Source organism: Bison bison, unplaced genomic scaffold (assembly GCF_000754665.1).
Source record: "Bison bison bison isolate TAMUID 2011002044 unplaced genomic scaffold, Bison_UMD1.0 scf7180017864077, whole genome shotgun sequence".
In the NCBI taxonomy this organism is placed as follows: domain Eukaryota; kingdom Metazoa; phylum Chordata; class Mammalia; order Artiodactyla; family Bovidae; genus Bison; species Bison bison.
In genome coordinates this window covers 733,320-752,697 of record NW_011494649.1, presented here as the reverse complement: position 1 = coordinate 752,697, position 19,378 = coordinate 733,320, and the positions used below count along the sequence as shown (strand labels likewise).

Below are 19,378 nucleotides of genomic sequence, written 5' to 3'. Positions count from 1 at the left end.
GTGCTATATGATAGTCCTGGCCTGACCGTACAGGGACAAGTAAACTTCCCTGCCCAACCTGGGGGAGGAACTGATGATGGAAACGTGACATCTACTCAAGAAAGACAAAGAAGGCCCTTCTCCACCCTGCCACCCACCACCACTTTTCCTTTGATTATAAAACTGTAGCCCAGTGAGTGTTCTTGGGACACAGCATTTCTCACCTGCCTGCTTGTAAGCCTGACAAACACCCTATTCTAATAAATCACTTCTTGCCTACCACACTGCTCTAGCCGAATTCTTTTCTGCACCGAGGCATAAAGGACTACGGTACCAGAGCTCTTCAGGGCCCCCGAAGTGACAGCAATAGGTTTTGAAAGGACTGCCTGCAGGCAAGCCCATTGGCAAGGCTGTGAGGCTCTGAGACCCCTGCCCTGGGTCTGCCCTGTGCACTGGGCATGCTGAACCCTGGGCATCAGCCGTGCCAGCCAGAGCAATGATTCCCAGACCCCGAGAAAGCACTAACAGCCCCCAAATCAGAGGCCTGTGGAGTGCTGGATGAGGAGGAGAGAGCATGACATGGTGGGCCGAGTGTGAGAGGCCCTTCCTGCCCCTGCTTCCTGACTCTCAGAAGCAAGTCTGTGGGGCTCTTGAGACATCTTGGGGAAGAGAAGAAGCCTTGATGACCAAGGAGATTAAATTCCGCACCAGTCTGGGACTCTGAGTTAGATTTAGGTTGGTTCCCCCCACCCTTTTTTTAAATAGTGATCTTGGAGAAGCAGCAGCAGTGAGCAGTAGCTTGAAGCGAGATCTTAGTTCCCTACCCAGGAATTGAACCTGGGCAGCCTGGATGAAAACCAGGAATCCTAGCCACTAGTATAGCAGGGGATAGAGACTAGACGCAAAATTCCCCTGGCCCTTGCCTTCATTGAAAAGTGCATTCCTCAAGGAGGCAAAAACTGTAAAAATGATAAAAAGTGTATTATTAGAGACACAGCACAACAAATGGGAGAGTACTCAGAGAAACAGCTTGTTTAGTTAAGACAGAAGCAACACAGAGATACACTCCCAGAGAGGTTGGGTGTCCCCTCTTTGAGAAGGAGCCCAGTGAAGAGGTGGTTAAGTCATTTATGTGGGGAGTCTTTGCTTATCTTTGGCCAATTACCTGGTTTCTTTTTCCTGACCTGCCCTAGGACCCTCCCCAACATGTATGCACAACTTTTTTCCAAGGTGGATTTCAGCACAGAGCCCTATAGAGGGACCTTGACATCACTTGTTCTGAGATGATACCCCTCCTTCTCGATCACCAAGGAGCCTCTCCACACATGTGCAGTGTCTCCACTGCCCCAAGGATGAGAAATATGTGACCTCTTGATCTTCTGCTCGGGTAGGGCTTAGCTCCTCTCCATCCCTGCCACAGCTGTTATCTTCAGGTGTCCTCAGGAGACAAAGCCTGGCTATTTGGCCTGTTTTTGGTGCTTATTTCTAAGTGCAAACAGGAGGCTGATTGTAAATATCTAGCCCTGAGCCCACTTGCTCCTTCCTCAGGAAATGTAAACAGGAAACTAGTTGTAAATGCCTACCCTGGGCCCATTTATCTCCTGCTTCAATAGGATATCTTTTGTCCACCTGAGTTCCTGGAGGAAGGCTCATACCTCCCATGCAGACAGCACTCAGAACACTATTGGCTGTCCCAGGGTGCACCCCTGAGTCAGGTGAGTGTAGGCCCCACAGTCAGCCCCCTCTGTGCCCTTGGGGATGGAGCTGAGAAGTCCCTGGCCTCACTGACCTTCAGTGGTGTGTAGTAGATTATCAGTTCCTTGAACGCACAAGCCCCTGCATCCCCACTGTCTTTCCATCAAGGTGGGAAGAGCTCTCTAGGTAGAGCTCCCTGCCTCCAGCTGCTGTGGGCTCAGCACACAGGGAAGCCCCCCACCCAGATCCCTTTTGCATACAAGCACCCTCTGGGTCACTTCTCTTCCTGGAACAGGCCTGTAGACTTACTTCCTGTGACCATTCTTCATAGGGTATAGCATAGTAAAGTAAAAAGAGGTGGGGCTTGAGAGCAGAACACTCTTGATCCAGTTCTGACCTTACCACTATGGCTAGGGCAGTCAGCCTCCCTGACTCAGCCTAAAATGGAAGTAACAGCTGCTTCCCATCTAGGGAAGTGCCAGGTAAGTGGTAAACTGCTCCACTGCTACAAGAGGTTCTTAAAGGCAAGGGACCACCTTCTACCCCTTCTCCCTCTAGACCTTCCTAGCGTTACCGAGAGGAATTTGTGTGGTGGGTCCGGCTGCTCATCGCTCAAGAGCCAATAAACAGGCCAGGTTGGTGGAAAGGACAGTTTGCTTTATTTCAGATGCTGGCAACTAGGGGTTGGGCAAGGGGAAGGTTGTAGACGTCTGTCCAAAGACCGACTGCCCCCCTGCCACTGCCCCCAACAAGCAGGGGTGAGAGCTTTTATAGACAGGGTGGGGTGGGGGGCTATGTGCAGACATCTCTAAGAGTCATCTTTAAATTGGTCATCAGTGGTCTGCAGACCAGCATCATCTTGATTGTTTTAGGTACAGTTAATCTTCAGTTCCGGGGTCAGTTTGTTCCCATGTCTTTGCGGTCAGTTCTTAGAATTATGGCAGCTCATAACCTGGGTACAGTCTGGTCATCATGGAGTTACCTTCTCCACCTGGGGTTTTGGTATATATAAGACAGCTCACAGGATGTGGCTCAGAATATTATCTATAGCCCTTGAGAAAGAACTAAAGGTCCTTGACTATGCTTAAGGACTACATTATTATTATTTAGGTTCCTTTGATTGTTTTCCTTTGTTTCAGCATTTCTCACTTCTCTGATTAAACTTATTTTTTGACTAAAGTTTTCCGCAGGCAAAAGGCTGGCAGAGGACATGGGGGACAGGGCAAAGTCCTGCTCCGTTTCACTAGAACTGGATCTGGAATCTTGGAGGGCAGGGCCTATTATTCCTCTTTATCTGAACAACACATGCACCAGTGCTCTGCACACTGAAATCTCTGAGCTAGAATAAACACAGAATCCTTAAATTAAACGGGTTGTGTGCCCCTTAAATCTGCCCGTGGCCAGTGTCTGCAGCACCCTCTCTCTACACTCTAGTGAGTCCCCAAATCTCTTTGGAAAGTATATGGAGCAAGGCAATGGCATATCTGGTTCCGGTCTGTATTTTTAACATCAAGCAAATTTTTTCTGGACTTTCTTAGTGGTTCAGCAGTAAAGAACCCACCTGCAATGCAGGAGATGTGTGTTCCATCCCTGGGTCCGGAAGATCCCCTGGAGAAGGAAATGGCAATCCGCTCCAGTATTCTTGCCTGGAAAATCCCATAGACAGGGAAGCCTGGTGGGCTACAGTCTTTGGGGTCACAGAGTCAAACAGGACTTAGTGACTAAACAACAACAGTAAGTTGTCTCCACTGTGTGAATTAACAAAGGGCACAGGATGAAGAAAGACCATGAAGAACTCTGCCAACTTTAAGCGCTCACTTTTCTCGTGTGCAAGGCTTTTCAGGACCGCAGCCACTCGATGCATGACTCCCCTCAGCCTGTGGGGCCAGGGGTATGTGATGCACATGGAGAAACTGAGGAGCTGGGAGGGCAGGGATCTCTGGTTGGTCCCACTCCGCTCCCCACCCCACCCCCCTACCACCAAGAGCCCCAGTGAGCTCATGTCTGCAGTAACCTCACTGCTCGTAACCAGATACTCAGATAACCTTGGAAGCCAGGCACAGGTGAGAAGTGATGGGTGGCTCTTCAGGAATGTGCTGCCCAATTAAAACAGCCACTCGGATGGCCATGGCAGATGCTGAGACTACTCCCCCAGGCGGTGCAGGCCAGGCTCCAGGTGAGGTCATTCCGCAGGCATTTATTGAGGGCCTACCACACACTGGGCTTCGAGCTGGGTGCTGGGGAGACAAGGAGGAATAGGAGGGTACAGTCTGTCCCAGACAACAGACTGTCGGAAAGCCTCAGGGGTTCTGCTGGTTAAACCCCCAGACCCCCTTTCTATTCCCCAGCACCCTGAGCACCTGTTTTCCTCACATGGGCCCAAGCCCTTAAGCCTGTCTGCCTTCCTTTATGAAGCATCCACAGCCCTCAGTCTTCCCCTGGCCTTCTCTTCTGCTGCCTTCCTCACCCTCCCTGCTCCTGGGACAGCCTGGACTCCCTCTGCAGTGTCCGTCCATAGTGCGGACATTAGGCTCACTGCCCCTTGCCCTTGGCAGGCTTCCAGCGAAGCCACGAAGTGAGGCCCCGTGTAACTGAAGGATGGATGCATTCCCCAGATGCCCCAGGTGAATTCCCTGTGAAAAGGGGTCTTCAGATAGGAAAACTGAACTTGGAAGATGGGCCTCAGACAGGCAAGGGGGCTCCCTCTCTCTAAAGGCCTGTGACCTGAGGGCAGATGTTACAAGACGATAGAAGCCTAAGGGTGGCCTACATGGTGTTTGGGTAAAGCAGTCAGACTGCCTTGCGAAAATCGAGGCTTTCCTCTCAACTAGCTCCATGTCTGTATCTATTTAGACTGAACCCCACTATGAGAAAGACACACACACACACACACACCCCACAATTTGTAGAGGTGGGGGTGGTTATTTTTCTCACGTAATGAAAAGTCAGAAGGAAGGTAGTCCAAATGTCATCAGCCACCTGAGCTCTTTTAATCCCTCTACGCAGCCTTCCTTAGCACACACTTCTTCCCTCATGGGCAGAAGATGGCTGCCCCATCTCCAACATCAAGTCCTAACTCCAAACAGGAAGAATAAGGTCAAAGTACCAGTTGAATCTTCATCCCTTATAAGGCGTTTTCTGGAAGTCCTACGCATCTCATTGACTCAAACTGTGTCACATGGCAAGTAAGGTGGGGAAATGTATTTTTCACTGAACATACTGCTACCTCCAACGAAATCGGAATTGTGTAAACAAGGAATGTAAACTGGTATAGAGCTTGGAAGGAGAGAAGTGAAGAACAATTTCATGAAGGAAAGGTATGAGCCAGAAATGGAAAAAGAGCAATGGCTCCTTTTTGCTTCTGACAAATAATCTTTGCTTGACCAAACTTTAGTCAGGTTCCTGAATCTTTTCCAGGTCCATCTGTGCACTTATTATAAAATCCAGTTTTAACATGAACCCTGATAAATCAGGGCTTCCTTCATAGCTCAGTCAGTTAAGAATCTGCCTGAAATGCAGAAGACATGGGTTCAATTCCCGGGTTAGGAAGATCCTCTGAAGAAGGAAATGGCAACCCACTCCAGTACTCTTGCCTGGAGAATCCCATGGACAGAGGAGCCTAGCAGGCTACAATCCATGGGGTTGCAAGAGTCAGACACGACTTAGCGACTAAACCACCACCATCTGATAAATCACCTTAGCAGGAATCCCAGGCCCTCAAAATCGGATCATCTTCGGATGATCATCGGAATCTGATTGGATTCCTTGTCCTCCTCCAACCCCCAGGTGATGTCTAATCACCATGGCCTGTCTTTAGCAAGAATCCTGTTCGGTCTGTTTGTCCAGGATTCCCCTTACCCATGATGCTGTCTCTTAGTAATTTTCCATCCACTGACCCTCACCTGCTTCTTGGCTCTAGGTTCCCACTTGCCCTGCTGTATTGAGACTTGAGGCCAATCTCTCTGCCCCACGGCAAGACCCCATTGGTAGCAGCGGTCCTACACCTATCACTGCATCCCCCCTTGAATAAAGTCTGCCTAACTGTCTTCAGTGTGTCCCTCAGTTTTCTTCTTTAACATTTCTCACTCTAAGTGTTCTGTGGGCTGACTGTGACCAGCAGTTGGCAGGTGGCTAGAGAGCAGCAGGGACATCAGCCTTCCTCACAAGAGAAGGAGGCTAGAGGGGTGGAGGTGGCACGGGGCTCACAGGTCGCTATTTTCACTCCCCATTGCAGGGCACGTCCCCAGTTCAGAAGCTCTCCTCTCCCCAGCATCATCTTTATAATTTCATGTGGTTAACGTCTGCTTCAGAGAAGGAAATGGCAACCCACTCCAGTATTCTTGCCTGGAGAATCCCAGGGACAGAGGAGCGTGGTGAGCTGCTGTCTATGGGGTCGCCAGAGTCGGACACGACTGAAGCGGCTTAGCAGCAGCAGCAGCAATGTCTGCTTCTGCGGCAGGTGAAGCTCAATCAGGCAGTCTGTACAGAGAAACTCCCCCTTTAAAAAGTGTCCTCTAACCCCTCATGCGCATGGTGTGTGTGGGTGTGTGTGTGTGTCTGTCTGTCTGTCTGTCTGTCTTTAGGGCTGGGGACGCCCTGAAGCAGGTTGAGGGCAGGTTCTGTGATGCATCTTTCTACTCTCAGCATCTTCACAACTCCTGTACTCAAAGACTAGCTGAGAATGGTTTTGGCTGCCAGCGCTTTCCGCCTCCCTCCTCATCGGGAACCTTCACTGGAACCTTTCCCGGTGTTTCTGGGGGACCGCGGAGCATCTCCACTGGTCCACCAGCTTCAAGCCCCAAGAGGCGCTGCTCCCCGCCCCGCCCCCCTCTCCTCTCTCTGCTGCCCCCTATCGGCGCCGCCAGCTGGGCTGCGAAGGGCGCACGCGCGCTCACCCCGGCGTCCCCGAGCCGGCTTGCGCACCGAGTGCATGCGCACCGAGTGCGTGCAGTTCTAAACACTCGAGAGGCAGGTAAACCCGCAGTATCCGGCGGGTGGCAGGGGGTTCCGGCCTGGAGAGGAGCTGCCGGGAGTTCGTGTCCTGCAGGTCTGGGGTCTTCGGCGTTCGCTCCCGCCTGGGCGACTCTGGTGGGCTCGGAGCGCGCTTTTTGACAAGGGGCGTGAACTGAGCCCGCCTCCTGGAGCTGGGGGCGGAAGAGAGTGGGGACTGTCTGAGGCCTGTTGTTAATTTGGGGCTTGTTGTTTGTCCGGGAAGGTTTTTTTTCTAGAAAGACACAGAGTTTGCAAGTAGCAGACAGGAGGGGTGAGCCTGGACCTTGTGGGAGCTGGGGTGCCCCGATTCCCAGGGCGATGAGGAGCTGGGCAGACCGGCGAATGCGGCCCCTGTTCCCTCAGGCCGTGTGTCGAGAGTCGGTGGTGGGTTAGGGAGCCGTGGTAGAAAATGAGGGGCCTGGTAGAAATTGTGCAGGTGTTGGGGATCACACTCGGGAGGGGAATTTGGTCATTTTTGTGTTACACTTTTCTCATAGAAATGCACAGCCAGTAACACACACTCACTTGCCTCTTTGCATCCTAGGACATGACACAAGGCGCACATCCTGGCCATGGGGTCCCGTCATTCCACCTATGCTCACCGGCCTTTCAGCAAGAGAAGGAAAGCAGATGACACTGAGGATTCTCTGGCCGAACGGGAGCAGCAGGAGGCTATTGCTCAGTTCCCCTACGTGGAATTCACCGGGCGAGATAGCATTACCTGTCTCACGTGTCAGGGGACAGGCTACATTCCAGGTGAGTCTTTGGTGATCATGGTAAAAGATGATTCCCCAAGGAGAATGCCAGGATACCCACAAAACTTCTCCTTTCTCCCAGACTGAACTTTTTTCCTTGCAGCAGTACCACGGTCACAGACCATGCCCTGAGCAGGAGCCAGCTCAGCTGGATTGATAACTTGGGCAGGTTCCCCAGCTTCTCTGGGTTTCCTGATATCTGATAGCCTTACTTTTCTTCACTTTCACTCTTCTATTTGTTGTTTTCTTGGGTTGGAACACGTGATTTGCTCTACATTCTGCAGTTTGACGTACATTTCTTCACTGCTGACACTCAGGGCCTGGCATGGCTTTGTGAGGGAGGAGGAGCAGACACCATCTTGGAAGCTTCTATTCAAGGAAGCAGATAGTGAATCATTAACAACCTAAGGTCTAAAAAAAAAAAAAAAAAAATCAAGTCAGGGGAGAAAAACATGCCCAGGACTGGAGCCTGGATTGGGTACAGAATTATCTATCACTAAGTTGGCTCTCAAAAAGTCTTAGCAGTTTAGATGGAGGGTCACAGAGGTTTAAAGCTGATAAAAACCTGAGAAATCATTCAATCCAAAGCCTTCATAGTATAGATGAGGACACAGTGGCCTAGAGAGGTAATGACTTACCTAAGGCCAGGCAGCGGTTTGTAACCATGCCTCAGCTCAAGGCCATGCAGTAAAGTCCGAACAAGGTCCGAGATTTCTTCTTCTTAATATTTATTTGTTTGGTTGCTCTGGGTCTCAGTTGCGGCCTGCAGCATCTTTAATTGTGGCATGTGGAATCTCGTTCCCTGACCAGGGACAGAACCTGGGCCCCCTGCATTGGGAGCACCCAGTCTAAGTCACTGAGCCATCAGGGGAGTCCCCAGATCCTAGATTTCTCAGCTTCCATGTCAGAGCTCTGGCAGCACTGGTAGACGTCTTGCAATTTGTAGCGCTCTCTACAGATTTATTTGTTTCTTGTTCGTGAGACCCAAACTGGTATCTTGGAAACAAATAATCCCGGACAAGTATATGTTGTGGCAGGCTCCTGTGTATGTGAAGGAAAGTACTGTCACACGTGGGATTTATTTTACCAAGATTGTCAATTGTTTCTTTTCTAGAGCAAGTTAATGAGTTGGTGGCTTTGATCCCTCACAGCGATCAGCGGTTGCGTCCTCAGAGAACGTGAGTCATCTGAGTCTCGCCTGTTAATGCCTACAGCCGTCCCTAGTCCTTTTTTCTGTGTATGAATGCCAGTTCACTTTTTGAAACGGTTATCTGTTCTTGTAAAATTCCCCACTTCCTTTAATACTTTTTGCTTAAGCAAGATGTGTCTGCCCTCCTCGCAATCTGGGGAAGGAAACGTGAAGCTAGAAACACTCTGAGGGCCGAGGCTCAAGCGAAGGAGCTGAATTGGGAGGAATTGCAGAAGAGGGTGTCCTGGCAGGGGAAGAGATGTTTGTGTCCACACAGCTCCTCTCATCAGCTTCTTTTCCCAGATTGCAGACAGCATTCAGAGGGCTTTGAAAGGCTTCTCCCGCTCTACACCTTCTTGCTTGGTTTGCGATTCCTGGCCCTGTGCACTTGCTTGTTTCTCCCTTCCTCATTCCTGGTTTTGTGTTTTATCTCGACTTATTGGACCTTGGTATCTGACTCCCTGGCTTGGTTGTATGCTTTGTCATTTGCAGGAAGCAGTATGTCCTCCTCTCTATCCTGCTCTGCCTCCTGGCGTCTGGTTTGGTGGTTTTCTTCCTGTTTCCACATTCAGTCCTCGTGGATGACGATGGCATCAAAGTGGTGAAAGTCACATTTGATGAGCAGAGGTCCCTTGTCATCCTCGCCATCACAGTAAGATGAGGGCCGCCCTTCCTGGGTCGTGCACCTGCAAGTCTTGTACCCAGGACACTTATCGTGTTTACTCACTTGCACTGATGCAGGCCACCCTGAAAATTAGAAACTCCAACTTCTACTCCGTGGCGGTGACCAGCCTGTCCAGCGAGGTTCAGTACATGAACACCGTGGTTGGGTCGTACACGACGACTAACATCTCCCTCATTCCGCCTCGGAGCGAGCACTTGGTATGCCTGCCTTTAGGAGCCTGGCCCCGCTGGGCTGTGAAACGCCGTGGCCTCGCTCCTTTCCTCTCCCTCTCCTCATTTCTACTGGTAGGAACTAGCCAATGAGGAAGAGCTGACAAGCTCTGTAATTATGAAATATTAGGGGAGAAAATCAGCTAAGAATTAAGTGTTACGGAAGCAAGAATTTGTAGGAGAAAACAGTTCACCAACAATCAAGAAGAGGCCTTAGGATAATCTGGGGCCCATTGACCTCTCAAAAGGGAGGAGGTGGGAAGTTTTGTTAGAGGCTTATGGTCTTAGGATTAGTGACAACATGGGGGAAATATTTTATATGTGATAGAAGAATGCTCTCAGGTTCTTGGGTTGCTAGTAATAGAACTGTTCTGTGTCAAGCTTGCCTGGCCACAGACTGACTCTGGTGTCTTGTTTTCAGGTGAATTTTACTGCGAAGGCCGAGATGGGAGGACCATATTCCTATGTGTAGTAAGGACAGTGTTCTCTATATGTGTGCATTTTATGGGATGAAAGGGGTTCAGAGTTGAGCTCAGTTGAGGGGAGCTGGTCCTGCCTAAAGTTTCAGCCTTTTAGCCTGTGGGTTTGCTATCTTGAGATTTTTTGGAAGGATATGGTATTTGATATGTGACTCAAGTGCTCAGATTTCTGAAAAGAGAACATTAGGCCACTAGAAACATTTCCAAACTCGAGCATTTTGTGATGGGCATTAAACACAAAACAAAACAAAAACCAAGAAGATAGTGATGTGGGAGGATGGAAAGACACTGTGGGGACCTGGAACCAGTGAACCGGGACAGTGCTTGGGCCAGGAGGGCGGGTGTGGGGTAAGGGAAGCACCCAGATGGGGCTGAGTGCTCCTCAGTTTGACAGGGCACCTCAGCATTCCTGCTGACTCACCTGAACTGACCATCCCTCTGTTGTTTGGCAGCTTCTTCTGCACGCTACCCTATATTGGAGTGCACAACGTAGTGGTCTTCGTTCGGTATGTTGCTCATTTCCTTGTGCCCAGGGACTGGACTGGCAGGCCACGTGAGCTGGCCAGTCTTGCTCGCGAGAGCCTGTGGGACCCACAAGGCAAAGAGGTTATGCAGGATGCACTGTAGGCACAGCCACGGCAGAGCCTTGCTGTCCTTGAGATGCGGTGTCCAAGTCCCGGTCACCAGGCACCAGACTCAAAGGAAGCAGTTAGATACAGAATTTTCTCCATGAAACGGGGTCCAGTTGTGTGATCGCTTTGGAATCCTCATGGGACTAGTAAAGACGGGAAAAGCTTTCTCAAGGCCTAAGCCCAGGGCATCCAGCCAGACTTACTTTCTAACCACACAAATTACCACATGTCATGGACCTGTAGGGTTATTTTTAGAACCATGACAATTAAATTTGCAAGTGACAAGAGTCTGCTGCAGACATTTGAAATATGAGGGTTTAGAGCAGGGTTTTTTAGCCTTGGCACTGTTGACATTTTGGGCCAGACAGTTCTTTGTTGTGAGGGGCCTTTCTGTGCATTGTAGGATGCTTGACAGCATCCCCGGCCCTTACCTGCGAGGGGCTTACCTCCTCCCCCGCTCAGCTGTAACAACCCCAGATGTCTAGACACTGCCAGAAGTTCCCTGTGGGGTAAAAATGTCCCCAGCTGAGAACCACTTATTTAGAAGGTCATCTCAGGGCACAGTGTCTCTGGGGATATGAAAAGATCCTCTGACTTCCTGGTTGTGTAACCATGAAGACATGCGTCTGAGACCTGTGTGTTATCGCCTGAGCTTGCGAGAATTTATTTGGGCAATCTCTCTCTCTTACTTAATTTATCTCAGAAACAGAATTAATTCTCCTCAGTTTTCTTTTCCCTAGAACTTCGGTGAAGATTTCCTACATTGGCCACGTGACCCAGAGCTCCTTGGAGACACATCACTATGTGGATTGTGGAGTAAATTCCACAGCAGTTTAGAAACTGCTCTCGGTTCTTCCATGGCAGCACCTGTCAGAAGAGACACAGCTTCTCTTCCCAGGACCTGAGCCCTGTACCTGCCCCAAATGGTAGAACCAGAGGAGAAATTGGTTCTCTCAATCCCCAGCCACTTGGGAGGAAAAGTCCTTCCCTAGCACCAGTGACCTTTCTCAGAACCAGCAGGATCACTGCCTAGCACCTAGCCGACGCCAAGCAAATAGTAGGCACTCGAAGAAGGTTTGATGAGTTTGACTGAGATCTTTTCAGCTGTTTGGGGGCAGGGGTGGTGTGATACATTGAAATCCTACCAGGGTTCTAGGTTATCAGACGATACAATGATACAGAACTAGGGCTGTCAGTGTAGCTGCAGAAGGGCCTCCTCACAGAAGTAGCAGCAGGGAGGGAGCATTTGAATACATTGAAGAAAGCACACAACATTCAACATGTGAAAGTTTTTCATGTTTCCAAATGCCTAGGAACTTTATTTAAAAAAAGAAAAACAACACTTTTTTTTTTTTTTTTTTCTGTAGAAAGTTAAAATTGTTTTTACTAAGAGTCTATGTGGGGTGTAATTTACCCTCCATCCATTGGCTGGAACATGGATTGGGGAATTTGGTAAAAAAAAAAAAATAAATAAATAAACCCTGCTTTTGATTGATCTGTGTCTCCTCTGATTTCCTGGATGTCTCAAGTGGGCACCTCTGGGGGACCGTAGAACAGTTGCCTGCACAGTGGATCAGCACAGGATGGAAAGGGAAGAGAAGCCCTGATGGGAAGGAAAAGCAGCCTCCTGCCAGGGAAGCCTCACTCTTGTCCGTCGGCCTCTGGTGGTGACAGGCTGTCGTAGTGCTGTTTTAGTGCCCCCTGCAGGTTTGGAGAGGTAGCGCAGTGGCACCTGGGAAATGAGAAGCTGCTGCTCTGAGGAGGAATAGCAGTAGCAGTGTTAGTCGCTCAGTCGTCCCACTCTTTGCGACCCCATGGACCATCCCCCTCCAGGCTCCTCTGTCCATGGGATTCTCCAGGCAAGAATACTGGAGTGGTTGCCATTTCCTTCTCCAGAGGATCTCCCAACCCAGGGATCGAACCTGGGTCTCCTGCTCTGCAGGCAGATTCTTTACCGTCTGAGGAGGAGTAGCTTGCTGATTAAGAGGTCGTGGTGTGAAGTTGCAAGTGTCTTGAACGTCTCCACGCTCTTGGCCACTGCAGAGCAGGCGCCAGCCCCAGGATGGCTGGGCATCTGGGGGAAGCTTGAGTAGTTGATTTCAGAGCTCCGCTAAGATAGGCTCCGGCTCCTTCACGGGCTCTGGTGCTTCAGGAAATACCTAACAGCAGTAGGTGGTGGCTGGGGGTCTGTTTTTTTTTGCCCCCATTCCCGTAGCTTGATTTTCAGTATTACTGAGTCTTCAGACTGAGGCTAAATTTCCTGGCTGTCTGGCTGATTCTGACCATGACTGTGTAACCCAAAAGCTGAGTTTCCCTGTTAACCTGAATCCTTTAACGGTCTGTATGTACATGATGGTGATGACTGTTCTCTGTGTAAATGATGAAACATGATTTGTATGGAGGCACAAGTGCACCAGTTTTGAGAACATGCCCTAAATACTTGAAGATGTTCATATTGCTTCATTTTTTCTTTTTCCATTTTCCAAACAGCCTCCAGCATATTTTTCATGTGATTCTCAAAAAGCTACTCCTATTGGTACTTCAGTTTTGAGTAACATTTTGTGACTGTGTGCCTCAGTAGCATTTCTTGCACCTCAACATTGTCTTTAAATGCAGGTATAATATTCAAATGAGAGCAGTTACATTTTTAAACATAAAGGAATAAGTCTGATATGCAGATAACACCACCCTTATGGCAGAAAGTGAAGAGGAACTAAAAAGCCTCTTGATGAAAGTGAAAGAGGAGAGTGAAAAAATTGGCCTAAAGCTCAGCATTCAGAAAACAAAGATCATAGCATCTGGTCCCATCACTTCATGGGAAATAGATGGGGAAACAGTGGAAACTGTCAGACTTTATCTTTTTGGGCTCCAAAATCACTGCAGATGGTGACTGCAGCCATGAAATTAAAAGACACTTAACTCCTTGGAAGAAAAGTTATAGCATATTGAAAAGCAGAGACATTACTTTGCCAACAAAGGTCCGACTAGTCAAGGCTATGGTTTTTCCAGTGGTCATGTATGGATGCTAGAGTTGGACTGTGCAGAAAGCTGAGCGCCGAAGAATTGATGCTTTTGAGCTGTGGTGTTGGAGAAGACTCTTGAGAGTCCCTTGGACTGCAAGGAGATCCAACCAGTCCATTTTAAAGGAGATCAGCTCTGGGATTTCTTTGGAAGGACTGATGCTAAAGCTGAAACTCCAGTACTTTGGCCACCTGATGCGAAGAGTTAACTCATTGGAAAAGACTCTGATGCTGGGAGGGATTGGGGGCAGGAGGAAAAGGGAATGACAGAGGATGAGATGGCTAGATGGCATCACCAACTCGATGGATATGAGTTTGAGTGAACTCTGGGAGTTGGTGATGGACAGGGAGGCCTGGCATGCTGTGATTCATGGGGTCGCGAAGAGTTGGACACGACTGCGCGACTGAACTGAACTGAACTGAATGACGCTATAAACTGTCATGTCTGTTTATATCCTCAGTATCCCATCCTGCACTGTAGGATGCTCTGAGTAGTTGGGTCATGCTCTCTGTTAATACTTAAACAAATGCATGTAGAATTTGCTCTCAGTAACGCCAAAATAGAGGAAGTGGTTGGCTCAGCTGTCATTGCCATCACCTTTATACTGGATTGAGACTTGGGAGGAATGCATTTCTTTTTAAAATTTTGTTAAAATATAGTTGATTTACTATTTGTGTTAATTTCTGCTGTGCAGCAAAGTGATTCAGTTATACATATATATACATATATATATTCTTTTTCATATTCTTTCCCATTATGTTTTACCACAGGATATTGACTTTAGTTCCCTGTGCTATGCCATAGAACCTTATTGTTTATCCATCCTGTATATAATTGTTTGCACCTAATCCAATTGTTCCTTCCCCCTCCTTCCCTCCTCCTTGTCAGCAGCAAGTCTGTTTTCTACGACTGTGAGTCTTGTCTTCTGTTTTGTAAGTATGTTCTTTTGTGTTGTACGTTAGACTCCACATATAAGTGATATATGGTATTTGTCTTTCTGACTGACTTCATTTAATTTCTGGGTCCCTCCGTGTTGCTGCAAATGGCATGATTTTGTTCTTTTTTATGGCTGAGTAATATCACCATGTATTCCGTGTGAGCTATACACACACACACACACACACACACACGCACACCTTCTTTATCCATTGGTCTGTTGGTGTGCATGTAGGTCGTTTCCATGTCCTGGCTGCTGTGAATAATGCTGCTGTGAACACAGGGGTGCGTGTGTCTTTTGAAGTTACAGTTTCGTCTGGCCGTTTGCCCAGGAGTGGGATTGCTGGATCACATGGCTACTCTATTTCCATGTTTTTTGAAGAACTTGCATAATGTCTTCCATAGTGGCTATACCAATTTACATTCCCACCAACAGTGTAGGAGGGTTCCCTTTGCTCCACACCCTCTTCCACATTGATTATTTGTAGACTTGTTGATTAATGGTGGCCATTCTGACCACTGTGAGGTGGTACCTCTTTGTAGTTTTGATTTATATTTCTCTAATATGATGTTTAGTATCTTTTCATGTGTTTATTGGCCACATGTATGTCTTCTTTGGAGAAGTGTCTATTTAGGTCTTTTGCCTATTTTTCCAGTTGGGTTGTTTTTTGTTGTTATTTAATTGTATGAGCTGTTTGTGTATTTTGGAACTTAAGCCCTTGTCAGTTTCATCATTTGCAAGTATTTTCTCTCAGTCCATAAGTTGTCTTTTTGTTTTGTTTATGGTTTCCTTTGCTATGCAAACGCTTATAGGTTTGATTAGGTCCCAAACCACAAGAACACTATTTACAATTATATGCCAACAATACCAGGTCCCTTACAGGCTACAGTATACCTCCACTATCTGTTCTGCAACACTAGTTACCCCAAAGTAGGATCCCTGAGACCTCTAAGTCAACTGTCCTGCTAGGGTTTCTAGCCCCAGATGTGAAACAAATTGTTGAAAGAATCAGTCTGTTTGTAAAAGTTCTACATGAATCTAGGGGTCCTAAATATTTCTCTGGGCAAAAATAATCCTAATTCTTTGCCTTTTAAAGTAAGACTCTTTACCACCTCAAGTTTCATTCTGTTTCTTCTCTTCTTTAGAAGAGGAAACTATTTTAGAAGTTTGTGATGTACCCTGGCTCTTGAGTAAGTCTTCACTGGAGTCAGTCTCCTGGGTTCCATGCAGTGCCAAAAACTAAAGCCCTTTGAAGCTGGACACTTTGTTAGAGATGAGGAAGCTCCAGAAAGGGACAGTAACCTGACTGAGGACTACAGCTAGTCAGCCAGGTCTGTCCACCCAGTCCTGCTGGGGTCAAAATGTTATCAGAGGTTATTGTGCCTGGAGAGACCTGCCTTTCCTGGGGGCATCAGGGGTCATGGGAATCGGTGGCAAGCCTCTGGCCCCGTTTAAGACAAGGCGGCGGTTATACTGCATTGCAGCACTGCCACCCAGGGTGGCTTTGATCTGATCACAGATGCAGGGCTTTCTGTCCTGCTGCTTCTCTCCCCTTCTGGGCCATTCATCAGTTACCTATGCAGCAGTTGCCGTTTTATCTAGGTTTTAACTGGGTCCCCAGGAAATGGGTGGGCTGCGAGAGATCAGCTTGATATCCTGGTGCACATGGGACTCCTCTTACCAGGGTCTGAGCTGATGGTCGGATCTACTGAGCCATTGTAGAGTAAGTAGCCACTCCACCATGGCCAGTGAAGTGAGCCAAGGGGCGGGATGGGCTTTGAGTGTGGCTGACAGGTTGGAACCAAACTCAACTATCAGCTCCACCTGTGGTCTGAAGAAGTTTTCATAAGCACCTGTGCACCTCTCCACACTGCCCCCATTAGCTCTTTTGGTATTTAGAAGTGTTATTTAAATTATGAGAGAGCTCTTCTAATTCTGTTTGTATTGTACTCTTTTAGTTTGTCATCCACCAGCCCCCTCTAGTGGAAAAGGTGTCCACTTCATTTTTTGCCCCACATACACAAATCTGAAAAGCAAGAAGTGGAAGGCTGTCCATTCATAAGCCCACAGTTAAGACATCCTGGAAGCTTCAAGTGCCAGCCCAGGAAGTGAGGAATAGGGGCCAGGAAAAAGGAATAAGGGGTGAGAGTTTAGCCCTAACACTTCTCTTTGAACTAAAGTCTTAGGGAAAGACAGATAAGTAGGTCAGCAAGATTGTCTGATTATGTGCACTTATCATGGGCCTCTGTGGATTTACTCCTCTCCCCACATCGTGCACCCCCTCCTCCCATGGAGCATCTCTGATCTCTCCCCAGTAGCAGGATGCAGCCCGTCCCCCACAATCCCCATCTGAGCTCAGAGCGCATCTCTCCTCTTGCACTAATCCGCCCTGGAGGTGTGCCTGGGTTTATGCTCAAGAACAAGCCCCCCCCACCTCCGCCTCGGGCCTCCCTTCCCAAACCTTGGGTCTCTGTTTCTTGTTCACCCCTGGGCTCCACTCGGTGCCAGGGGCTACAAAAAGGCAAGTTTGTGTGAGGTGGCTAGACCAGGCAGTGTGGCTTTAGTCAAGAGAAGGCCTGAGGACAGCCGTTTTGTCCTGCCCACAGAATCCAGGACTTGTGGAAAATAAAGAATAAAGCACAAAGCACAAGCCAGTATGTACTTTCCAATAATTTTTTTGTTTTTAATATCAATTGACGTTTTAAAAAATACAGAGGTGTTTGACACAGAATAGCACCATTGTGTAGGACACACACAGTCCCTGCGCCCGGCACCTGCAGGGGCCTCTTGCCTGGGCTGGGGGGTAGTCACTCAGGGGGCGTTTGACTCACTCCAGTTAGTTTCCTGTCTCTGCCTTGACCCAAAGGTCTTACAGGAAGACAATAAATAAATAGAACACCGAGATTTGATTTTGCAGTCTGCCCAGTTCAGGTCTCTTAGAGAGGGGAGCAAAGTCCGAACTGTGAGAGGGTGGGATGAATGGGCGTCAGGTCAGGTCAGCCATTCAGTGCAGAGTCCTAGAGTGACTGGGATTGGAAAGTACTTGGGTCCTTTGGGTTTGCAATGGATTGTGTTGGTTCTGGGTTCGGGTTTTTACAAGAAGCAGACAGGCCCTATGTCCACACCGAATTCCTGCTCGGGCCCTCCTATGTCCATGGGTGCAATGTCAATGATGGGCAGACGGGAGGTCTTCTGTGACCGGTACTCGATCATAGTCTTGCCCCACTTACCGGTGTGTTTCTAGGGGAGAGCAAGAGGAGAGTCAGTGGATGCCTTGTGATCAGGAAAGCCAAGCATCACAGAACACCAAGCGCAGAACACCCTGGGGGGCTCTAGTTCTCTTTTGGATTGACCTCCACCTCGACTCCAGACTCTAGTTCTCAGCAGCAGGGCCTCCCCCGCCCCCCACCCTTCTCCTTCCCATCCCCTACCTGAGCACCCCACCTGCAAGGGCAGAGGCCCCCACACTATGCATGACTGTTCCTACAAGTCACTGGACACACTGAGCCGAGGGAGGGGAGGAAACAGAACCGACAAGCTCCCCTCCCCCAGCTGTCGCTGGTGTGTCGTCCCTGCACAGCTCCTTACACGTGTGCCCCTTTAGGACCATGACCCCGCTGTGGGCCAGCCCTCAGCCTGCTCCAGCCTGAGCCCTGGGCCCCAGAAAGGTCTCTCTCTCTCTCTTTGGTGGCCCAGCCCGCCGAACTCACCGTGCAGCCATCCTTCAGAACGGTATATGTGAACCTGCTGTTGCCCTCAGCCCGGATCTCCACGTCGTTGGAGCCCTGGATGAGCAGAGCCTTCTTGAGGTTGCCAGCAGCTTCGTCCAGGTAGGCAATGCTGTTCTTGCAGTGGTAGGTGATGTTCTGAGAGCCCTCGGTGGACAGCAGGCGCAGGAAGGTCATCTGGACGTTGGCGGTGTTGGGAGCCAGGTTGTCATCTCCATAGCTGAACTGTGAGGATGCAGAGCAGTGGCATGAGGCCCGGGGATGGGGGCTGCCAGCGGACGGGGGAGGAGCAGCTGATGGTGGTTGGGGAGGGGTCACTGGGAAGACATTTTTGCTTCCAGGAAGTGGATGGAGCAGGCCTCCGAGGACCTCTTCCTCCACCCCCACCTCTAAATGAGGGGAAAAGATCCTCTCTCTCCTCCTTCCTTCCTCTTAAGCCCCCTCCCTCACCCAGAACTGGTGGGAATGTGAGCAAGGTGCTGAAAACTCCCCAGAAGAAAGCAGAGGGAGGTTCTGAGGCGCCGCCCATGGCCTAGAGCAAGCGGGGGACTCACGTGGAAGCCACCGTTGATGGTTTCTCCAAACCAGATGTGTTTCTTGTCCTTGCTCTTGCTGCTCCACCAGTTCTTCTTGGGGACGCTGGCCGGGTTGGGGTAGACGCAGGTCTCGCCAGTCTCCATGTTGCAGAAAACCTTCATGGCATCCAGGGTGCAGCCCTGGTTGGGGTCGATCCAGTAGTCTCCTGCAGCGGGGAGGCAACACCCCATCGGGGCTCAGACAGGCACAGACCCACGCCCCCGAGAGGGCCAGGCCTGCCTGGAGTGACTGACAGGCCTATAGGGACACCCAGCGGGAGAGGAGCAGGGTGTGAGGGCCACATGCAGCCAAAGGGAGGGGAGAAGGAGGGAGCGGGCGAGGGGAACATCCAGGCTAAACAGGGGTGCGAGCAGAAGAGCAGGCTTAGGGCCAGCCTGTGGATGGAACTTGACCCTGACGTCACTTCCGCCGTGTGGTCACGGCAGGACAGGGCCAAGGCTGCAGTTTCTCTGCTGTGAGATGTGGGGTGCAGGGGGACAC

The 19,378-nt window shown here is 49.5% G+C and overlaps 2 protein-coding genes across 5 annotated transcripts in view; one reads left to right on the top strand and one right to left on the bottom strand.

Moving 5' to 3' along the window:
* The first annotated feature begins 6,572 nt into the window (after positions 1-6,572).
* TMEM106C (transmembrane protein 106C) lies at positions 6,573-12,110 on the top strand. Of its 4 annotated transcripts, none has more exons than XM_010837509.1 (8): positions 6,573-6,642; positions 7,211-7,422; positions 8,536-8,599; positions 9,103-9,262; positions 9,352-9,492; positions 9,926-9,975; positions 10,436-10,489; positions 11,356-12,110. In XM_010837509.1, exons 2-8 carry the CDS (start codon positions 7,239-7,241, stop codon positions 11,450-11,452), a joined length of 750 nt encoding a protein of 249 aa, XP_010835811.1. In that variant the 5' UTR covers positions 6,573-6,642; positions 7,211-7,238; the 3' UTR covers positions 11,453-12,110. The 4 variants fall into 4 exon arrangements, with proteins under 4 accessions (XP_010835811.1, XP_010835813.1, XP_010835810.1 ...); XM_010837511.1 differs by having other exon boundaries at positions 6,579-6,646; XM_010837508.1 differs by having other exon boundaries at positions 6,586-6,721.
* A 5,122-nt stretch (positions 12,111-17,232) lies between these two features.
* Positions 17,233-19,378, bottom strand: part of COL2A1 (collagen, type II, alpha 1) — a 30,284-nt gene continuing 28,138 nt past the window's right edge. The window contains exons 51-53 of the mRNA XM_010837548.1: positions 18,856-19,074; positions 18,284-18,526; positions 17,233-17,813 (exon numbers count right to left, since the gene is read on the bottom strand). Of these exons, the coding sequence (XP_010835850.1) occupies positions 17,667-17,813; positions 18,284-18,526; positions 18,856-19,074 (609 nt within the window). The 3' untranslated portion in view covers positions 17,233-17,666. The remainder of the gene's footprint in view (positions 17,814-18,283; positions 18,527-18,855; positions 19,075-19,378) is intronic.